The sequence below is a fragment of the Gymnoscopelus braueri genome (assembly GCF_963280865.1).
Source record: "Gymnoscopelus braueri genome assembly, chromosome: 10".
In the NCBI taxonomy this organism is placed as follows: Eukaryota; Metazoa; Chordata; class Actinopteri; order Myctophiformes; family Myctophidae; genus Gymnoscopelus; species Gymnoscopelus braueri.
The window spans coordinates 31,878,812-31,889,261 of NC_137611.1; the positions used below are offsets into that span (position 1 = coordinate 31,878,812).

The window sequence follows — 10,450 nt, forward strand, 5'->3', positions numbered from 1 at the left end:
TTATAGGGCTGATTTGTCCTCGTTTTGTATGATCTGACTGGACCAGTAGGTCAGTCCGAGTAAAACGATTGAATGGTTCAAAATGAACAAATCGTTGTACAGTTGTCCTGTGTCCATGATGAACTCGGTAGGCGGGGCGGGGGACCACATGAGGAGAACACTCCATGGTCCCATGCTCCCATGCTCCCATCACCCCACATTCCAGCCGTCTCCTCAGGTTGTAGGACGTTCCACTACTTTCATCTGCTGTAAAATATCTCCGATCTTTCCAGAGAATCCACACTAAACTACAAGATCATCGTGGAAGGAATACTTTTGTAGGAAACAGAATACAAGTTATTTCACCTGCAAAGTAGACTACAACGTCTCGATCAGTTTTTCTTTTTCTTTTACTAAGTAGCTGTTTTAGAGCGTTGTTGATATGGATTTCCTCAAGACTGTGATTTATCTTGGAACCTTAATGATGACAACTGCAGGTAGGAATCGGATACATATTCTACATCAGCCTACATTAACAATGCTATGTGCTATTTTCTTAAACTGTTTTTATTATATTTTGACACTTGCTTTGCCTTTGGCAATGTAAACGTATGTTTTCTCATGCCCACAAGGCTCCTTTGAATAGAATTGAATGTGCATAATCTGCACTGCAGATAGATAGATAGATAGATAGATAGATAGATAGATAGATAGATAGATAGATAGATAGATAGATAGATAGATAGATAGATAGATAGATAGATAGATCATAACTTGCATTTAGTATTAATACAATATACTTTCATTGGATTATCTTGTCCACGGCAGAGCAAACCGCACCACACTTACAGTGGCTGCAATTCGGAACTGGACCCTGTAAAAAGTCAAAGTCAAAGCCTACTATTGAACTGTATTTCCCTGTGCTTGTCTTTGTAAACTGTTAATAAAGTATTCAATCAATCAATCAAGCAGTATAGATAGTAAATGAGATTTCCGGAGGGAGGGGGGTTTACCAGGCTAGTATATAGCAGCAGAAGCAGTTTAGTAACAGCACCATCAAGTTTAACAAGGAAAAAAGATAAAGAAAATAGAAAGACATCCATTAATCTCTCTCTTTTTTCTTTTTTGCTATAGATTGTACAGGCCTTTTGAAAAATATGTGAAGAAGGTTACTTTATATGTAATTACAACACAGAAGAGAAAATATAACTAGGCCCTATAGGAGGATTATATATTAGTGTGGAGATTGGATTTGAACAGTTTGAAGGTTTTGTTTTGAAAGTGGTTTTCATTAACTTGCAGTGACTGTACACATGAGGGCCAAAACGTTTTGATAATAGCCAAATAGCCTACTATACTAGTGTTATCAGTCTGGCTAGACTGCATGTTGCCCATGCCCAGTGTGAGGTTCATGTAAGGAATGTGCTTTGCCCCCAAAACACCACTTCTGAACACTAAATGCACAATGTGAACCATTCACTGCTTAGTGAACTGAAACCCCTACCCACCAAATTAATGAAGCTTTCACTGCTTGGAATTTTGCTAACTAGTCAAGTGCCCTACTTTCAGCTTACTTTCCATGTACTATACCTTTACTGAGAGGCAGGCCTACATGGCCACTTTCTTGATACATATATTTGCTGTATGTTGTACATTTCTTCAAACTCACTACTCTTACATCTTTAAAAAACATAGTTCACTGATGTCAATTAGGTTGATCCACAAGATGGATGATGACTTAAACATAAGTATGGACACAAAGACTGATGTATTCAAATAAACATTGCTCTTCCAGTCCAGACTAGAGCTTTTTAAAACACTTTAGCGAGAAATGTTAGAGCATTTGTTCTGGAATCTGAAAACCTTGAGGGTGAAAACAGTCAAATAAATATGGAATTATTATAGATTTGTGGCCTTAGCCTTCCCAGCTTTAAAATGTACTTTGGAAAGTTCAGATGAGATTTGTTGTACTTGCATGAAGATGATTCAGCCCCCTCTTGGACACAAATAGAAATGCATGCTCTCAGTGAAGATGTGGGCAGTGACTTAATTCACAAAATGGAATCCCAGGGTAATCACAAAGTAAAACCCCTCTCACTATTAATTTTATAAATAGGCTACTTTTTGTGTGAAATAGACTCCTCCCAATGATATTTGACTATAATATATATATATATATATATATATATATATATATATATATATATATATATATATATATATATATATATACATACAATTAGGCATTTAGCAGACGCTCTTAATCCAGAGTGATTTACAGTAAGCAAGGACAACACAAGGTAATACATCAAATGCATAGAAATAGTAATCTAGGATCATACTGTAAACCAAGAAAACCTATTATCAGTCTAACATTAGAATATAAAAAAAAACTATAATCTGCGCATTGAAACTATACACACGATAGGATGCCGGGTCAACAATGACCTGGCATCTGTCTACATAACATGCTATCTAAATGACATTTTAGGCTTTGCATAAGACTGCAAGGTTGTTGAGGCTAGAACAAAACAACAAAAATAACCACATAAAAACAGGTACCTACACAACAACACAGTCAATACAGTAAACAAAAGAAAACAAAAAAGAACATGCTAAAAAGGGAGTGAGGGAGGCTATGCTATCGATGAAATAGAACCACCTGTGAACAAGCAAGGATATACAGTATACCTACCGTATACATATACTTTATTTCTGTTACTTACAGTTTACGCCTGTCTCAGCTAGTCTCAGGGGGATCAAATTACTTTACTTAATTTGCCAGATTTGGGGCAATTACTATACAGTATGTTATTCATGGTGTACAGTCTGAAACCATCTACTATCAATTCCAGATTTAGCCTGACTCACTACAACTCTCTTATATATGTGGTATAACTGTTATTTCCTACATTGCATCTGAGAGTGTGTTGGGACTTTTTGTAACACATTGACAAAGATGATAGGAACTTCAATCCCCTAAAGTTAGACTTTTAGGCATTTTTTACCTAAATTAGCCATAATAAATAGTTATAAAATAACATTTAATTAATTTGACAGAGGTTGCCCTTGCTGTAGAGAGAAAATGTATTTCACTGACATGGAAATCAGATTTCCCCCTTCTCAATTACAAAAAAGATATCCGAATGAAGAAATGTAGCCTGTGCCTGTAGAGAAAATAACATATTCTTTGACAGATATGGCAGCCTTTGAACATATGAAAACATATAGCCTCCAACACAGAATACTTATTGATGCTTTATGGAATATTAACAAGTATCAGACCACCCTGTTGTCCTTTTTTTCTTCTTCATGGGACTTTGTTTTAAGTGGTGTCTGTTTTAAAATTGAAAATAACATATTACAAAAGAAATTGCTGTGTGATTTGGAGAGCAGCTCTACTTGATATTTCTCAGATATACAGTACACACCTCAACACACAAAGAGTCAGGCAGCAAACAGCTGGATCTAATCAGGCCAGTGCCATCCATGCATGGGTCATCGCCATGATGGGGGACAGATAATACATAAGAAAACACCTTTTGTTTAGGAAAGGCCGTTACCTCAATGTGGTCTTATGTCTAAAAAACTGTACATGCCCTGACAAAGTGCTGAACTGTTAGTTTGGAATGCTGAGAATGTTGCTGAAGAGAAAACTTTTTTTTGTAGTAGATAAAGGTCTCATTTAATGATGAGTCAGGTTGAACAGAACAGTACATGAAGTAGAGTTACACAACTGAGTCATGCGTTATTCTCCTGAGCTGTGTTTTAAATTACTGGCATATTTTCATTTAGCAGGATGACTGGATATGAATCACATGAAGTTGTAAGACAAATATAATTTGTAATCTATACTAGATACAGTATGCCTACATCCAGTATGTTATGTTAGATAAAATGTATTTTAAATTGTTTTATCCAAGGTGAGGACTCTGATGGCAGAGCAGACAATGTGCGCTGGGTCTCTTCCAACTTTAAAACCCTCCTCACCTGGACTCCGACATCAAGCGAAGTCACATACACTGTTCGGTTTACTGTCGAGTGAGTACACAGCAATTATGGACACGTGCACACACACACACACACACACACACACACACACACACACATACACACATACACACATACACACATACACACACACACACACACACACACACACACACACACACACACACACACACACACACACACATGAACAAGCACACGTACACACTAGTGCAGTCATGAGCATGAAACATTAGTTGGCGATTCATTGTCATGTAAATAATTGTGATTAACGATTTAATTGCTTATTTGGCTTTGAACATTGTAACGTTTATTACTAATTATTTATTTTGCCTTTTAGGCTTTCTAAACACAATTTGCAGATATGACAAATAACTTGCATATACACAGAAATGACTGACAATGACCCGTCCCATAATCAAAATAGGCCAGAACAGGCCATGCATTAAATCATTTTGTACCTTCAAAAGCTTTGAACAATATCAGAAATAGCCAATCTGCAAGCGACACGTTGTGAGCTTGTAGATCTGCTATTTTTGCTATTTTTCAACTGATTAATTTGTACATAATGAATGGAAACCATTCTGACGATTATGCAAACATAATTGCGAGTAGGCGATTATGTAATAATGTTACTGTATTACTAACTGTACTATGTGATATTGTAGGCCGGATGATGATTGGATGGATACACACTGTATCAAAACATCAGAGACAGAATGTGATATGACCAACCACCTCGAACCACTAGACCGGTAGGATCCTAGCCATGTTCTATTCTATTCTATTCTATTCTATTCTGTGAAGAATATACACATCAGTGGTGGAAAAAGTACTAATTTTTTTTACTTAAAGGGATATTTCAGTTTAAAAAAAAACTTTTGGTCATTTTATCTTCTACTCAGGCTTATGTGAGCTAGCCTGGTAAACCCCCCTCCCTCCGGAAATCTCATTTGCATTTGATTTCAGGAAGGAGTCTGGGATTGCTCACGGAGTAAAGCTGCCCGAACCCTGCGTGTTCGAACCAATCAGCGGCTGCTAGGGGCGGGATCATCCAATCACCTGCCTAGTAGCATGAAAAAATGAAACTCTGTCTGTCATCGATTCTGCGACCGAAGTCTCAGATGGAAGTAGGCTGTGAAACAAAATGTGTGTCGCAAGCTTCTTCCATTTGACGGAGTGAGGTTATATGTGAGCCCCCCCAGACTGAATTTAAGTTGCTTGATTCAGTATTTAGATATTTGATATTCATTTTATCAGACACGCCCCCTTCCTATACAAACCCATCATAACTTCAAACTCCATTTTTAACATGTTAGATTTATCAAAAACACCCGTCCTTGGTTCTGGTGACTCACCCTGCCCTCCTAATACGCGAGGGGGCCATGGTATTTCCATCACTTTTTTCATTTATTTTATTAATTTTTCATTGTATTTAATTCTTTTCATTTTCCCCAAAAAAATATTAAAAATAGATGAAAAAAGTGATCGAAAAACCACGACCTCGTGTATTAGGAGGGCCGGGTGAGTCACCAGAACCAAGGACGGGTGTTTTTGATGAATCTAACATGCTAAAAATGGAGTTTGAAGTTATAAAGGGTTTGTATAGGAAGGGGGCGTGTCTGATAAAATGAACATTAAATATCTAAATACTGAATCAAGCAACTTAAAAACGGTCTGCGGGGCTCACAAAAGCCTGTGTAGACGATAAAATGACCCAAAGTTGTTTTGAAAGTGAAATATCCCTTTAAGTAAAAGTATCAATACTGCAATATAGAAATACTCCGTTGCAAGTAAAAGTCCAGAATTCAAATTGTACTTGAGAAAAAGAACAAAAGTATTGGCATTAAAATGTACTTAAAGTACCAAAAGTAAAAGTAGTCATTATGAAGAATGTCCCATTTCAAGTTTTCAAATGTATAAACATCTTTTGAAAATCAGATCTACAAGCTCATCTTTTGAAAATCTCACAATGCGTCGCATCGCAACGCATTGTGAGGTGTAGGCCAACTAAATATTTCAAATAATTGTAGTGGAGCAAAAGTTTTAAAAAATCCTTCTGAGATGTAGTGGAGTACAAATAAAATTATTGGACATTGGAAATACTCAAGTAAAGTACAAATACCTCAAAATTGTACTTAAGTACAGTACTTGAGTAAATGTACTTTCCACCACTGATACACACCCCCGGGGCTGGCCTGTATTCAGGTTCCTAATGAACTCTGCTCTTGTGCCTCACATACCTGGAACAAATTGCAAAAGAAAGAAAGAAAGAAAAAGGTCTCATCGCTGCCATTGAGGCAGCAATTTCAGAATGTGAATTTCAATGTTATAGCATTGAACTGCAATTTTAAGCAAATCTTGTTCTTGTTTTATTGTAACTCAGCTGCTCTGAAAATAATGGGCTTTTTTGCTCAATGCCTGTGGTTTAACTAAAGTTTGAATGTGCTAAAGAATGAATGATCTGATCTTATAACCAGATACAGCTGTAAAAGCAGTTCTTTGTTTATGTGTGTGTGGCATGCACTTTGTTTGGGCAAGGCTTAGAGGAGAGGCTAGAAAGCCTTAGTTCATCACTTGGCAGACTGAAAGAAGTGCCTCATTATTACTTGGGACAGGAAAAAGTTTTTTTTTCCATCTTTGTTTAGTTGTTTTTTGCCAGGTTGTTACTGATGTTTATCCTAATGTTTCCATTACATGAGAAACACATGATTGTGAGTGTGATTGAACACTGATGATTTTACTGGGCAGAGAAATGTGTGACTTTTTGCTGATCTTACCATTGCTACCCGGCATGTTTCCTAGACAGTTGTTTTTTACTGCCACTTTTTTTTCTGAATAGGCTGAAAATATTAAAATAGATCATAATAGAGCTAGAAGAAAACTTAACTGCATATAGGATATTTGACATCTGTTTATTATAATACTGTATTCCCATTGGACAGGCCCTACATCGCTGACATCCTGTCAGAAATCTATTCTGATTCTGATTATGATGAGGATCTTCCTCACACCCCGTCTGAAGAGTTCAACCCTTATAAAGAAAGTAGGTCCACACACATGCACACACACACACACACACACACACACACACACACACACACACACACACACACACACACACACACACACACACACACACACACGCACACACGCGCACACACGCACACACGCACACACACACACACACACGCTCAAATATCAATTTGTGCCTGCCTGCGTGTGTCTCAGGTCAGATCACTGCGGCGTCATTCAATGCGGAGCCTACTGAAGACAACAGCGTGATACTGACCATCAGCGACCCCATCACGAGCATCACCGACAACGGAAAGCTGCTCACCATCAGAGATGTCCTCAAGAAGGATCTCAAGTACAAGATCAACTACAACAAGGCTGGAAGTACTGGAAAGGTATTCTACTGCACAAACACTACATGCCGATCCATAACCCAGGGATAATCAGACTATTTAATACATTGGCCTTTGCTATGTCTAGGGGCCTTAAGGGGATTATGAATTGGCGGTTTATGTTGCGACCTCTCGTATCATTCTACTCGACATCCGGTTGTAGACAAACACAACAGCTTTGACATTTCTCAATACTGATATAATTTAAAGAAGTACTTGCCAGTTCGTCATAACATTGCTGGTATGGCTCCTTGGTTATCTGTTTGCGGATGTGATCCGCTGTGGTTAGCTTTGTCCACTCGATCTATCATTGTATTTGTGCGGCGAGTCCCAGAATCCACTCGCTCACACCACGTTATTGTTCCATTGAGCGTCCGTGCCCTGTAATGTCTGACACTTCTGTGTCTCCTTGAATCCTCTAGAGCGGAAACTGTTTCCTTCTTGTAAGGGTTCCTGGTTCAATCACTCTCATTTACATCAGGTGCACTCAATTACACTGTATCGGAAATGTCAATAGGGCTAAACAACCGGACAGAAATCTACTACTCAGGTGCACTATAAGAATATATAATCCTTCATAAACAATTTAACAGTCTATAATGTACTTCCCTGATCTGACCGTATCAAACCCCAAATACTGTACACAAGTCTGCAAAGTAAAATCCTCTGTGTTAATTTAACTCTGAAAGTGTACAAAAATAACTAACTGGACCCAAATTGATCCATAAAGGTCCATTTCGTTCCATTTGTACACTCTCACTGTTACAGACCTAAAAAGGTAGATTTTCTTCCTAACTTACAATAAGTTAACACGTTGTTTCCTCCTCACAGAAAGAGCACATATCTGACAGCAGTGTTGCAGTGGTGCCTAATTTAGATCCAGGACAGGGTTACTGTTTCACCGTGGCAGCATTCATCCCCTCCAGACCCAAACTTTCCCAGCTGGGAGCCTGGAGCCAGCCTCAATGCACTACAGACAGCTTGGGAGGTAGACTGTTCTCTCTGTTATTGATACGTACATTCTATATATTTTCACATATTTACTACTGAATGTGTTTAATACAATCTGTCCCAAATTATAACTTGACAGATTTTCAGAAGTGAAAATGCGATATGAAATGTTCGTCTTTATACTGACTATGTTTTCTCCCCCCCCCCCCCTCTCTCTCCCTCTCTCTCTCTCTCTCTCTCTCTCTCTCTCTCTCTCTCTCTCTCTTAACTCCTCCAGAGTTGAATATAGGACTTCTGCTGGGAATCATCTTCATATTGCTCATCATTGTCATTGTCATCATCCTCGCCGTGGCATTTCTCTGCTGCAGACGAAAAAAGGCACCCCAGCAAACAATCCAAACAATCCAGCTAACTGCTGCCTAGGTGGTGTGTGTGTGTGTGTGTGTGTGTGTGTGTGTGTGTGTGTGTGTGTGTGTGTGTGTGTGTGTGTGTGTGTGTGTGTGTGTGTGTGTGTGTGTGTGTGTGTGCGTGTGCGTGTGTGCGCGCGACTGACAGACAGAAATAAATGGTACAAAGGGAGCAGGTCTCCTGTTAGTTTTTCTACCTGTTTTTGCATCTTGTTGTATTGATTGTGATATTTTATAATACATGTTTGCTGCTGCATATCACATCACAGTATTAATATTCAATGAGATGATGACTGATGTCCATACATAATTTGTAATGATCTGCCTACAGAGGTTGCATTTGTGTCTGTCGGAATCTCATCAGCAGGCTTTTGAGATTCTATTCTACGTGTAACACTTTGTTTTAACCACTCTGTCAATACAGTTATTTTTCATACATTCATGTCTTAAGTATTTATTTCAATTGGGGCATTAATCACTAGTTGCTCAGTAGGTTATTGTTAGATACATGTGTCAAAGGGGAATAATAATGGGATAGTGGGAACCGGTGGTGTAAAGTAACCAAGCACATTTACTCAAGTACTATATTAAGTACAATTTTGAGGTATTTTTTACTTTACTCGAGCATTTCCAATTTTCTGTACTTTTACTTCTACTCCACTACATCTCAGTGGAAAATATTGTACATTTACTCCACTAAAATTATATGAAAACTTTAGTTACTAATTACAAAACACACTTCAGCCGTATATATTTGAAAATAGCAGATCTTGCTTGTAGATCGGCCATTTTCAAAAGTTTTTTTGATACATTTTGAACTTAGGGAAAAAACATTCTGCACAATGAGTACTTTTAAGTATATTTTGATGCCGATACTTTTGTACTTTTACTCAAGTACATTTTGAATACGGGACTTCTACTTGTAACAGAGTATATCTGCATTACAGTATTGATACTTTTACTTAAGTAAAACATGTGAGTACTTCTTCCATCACTGGTAGGAACACAGGGAAAGAGCAGTGAGGCAGGCAGGGGTTAACCACATTACCCCTCCCTATTTTGGGAAAACCTTCCCAAAAAAGAAAAAGTTATTATAAAAAATAGGGTTAAAATCGTTAAACTGTTCCACATTTTTCTGGCGACCCCCTGGAACCCCCTCAAGGACTCCTGCGGGTCCCGGTACGATTAAGTTGTTTTTCTATGGAATGTTTTAGTCCTGTGTTGTTATAATGTCTGTTTCCTGACCATCATAACACATAACATATGTCTTATTTCTACTTAAAGGAGACAGTCATAGACCTAAATAAAGACAAAACACATAATATGGTTAAATTATATATTTTGATACTTTTATTTCTTTATTGTTCCAACACAGAATGTCACATTTAGACAACAACACATACAGCATCACACATTTATATTATATTATATTATCATTATTAATATTATTATTGTATTTATTACACCCAACCATGACTCTTTACCATGGTAACCATGGCAAAGAAGTTATTAGTATAATTGCACTCAACTGTGAGATTACCATGGCAACACAGTTATAATGATGTTATTTTCTATTATTATTATTTATTAAACCGTGGCTTTTAAAGTGCATATATCTGAATCAAAGACCTTGAATTCTTTGTCTGGATAATAGAAAACACCCACTGACAAAAATGACAAGCTTTGTAAGTAATTTGA

The 10,450-nt window shown here is 37.6% G+C and overlaps 1 protein-coding gene across 1 annotated transcript; it reads left to right on the plus strand.

Annotated features, from left to right (window-relative positions):
• Positions 1 to 212: 212 nt before the first annotated feature.
• LOC308093218 (tissue factor-like) lies at positions 213 to 9,190 on the plus strand. The gene is made up of 7 exons (XM_080439474.1): positions 213 to 476; positions 3,903 to 4,020; positions 4,656 to 4,742; positions 6,933 to 7,033; positions 7,219 to 7,397; positions 8,226 to 8,382; positions 8,623 to 9,190. Exons 1-7 carry the CDS (start codon positions 422 to 424, stop codon positions 8,766 to 8,768), a joined length of 843 nt encoding a protein of 280 aa, XP_080295600.1. The 5' UTR covers positions 213 to 421; the 3' UTR covers positions 8,769 to 9,190.
• Positions 9,191 to 10,450: the final 1,260 nt, after the last annotated feature.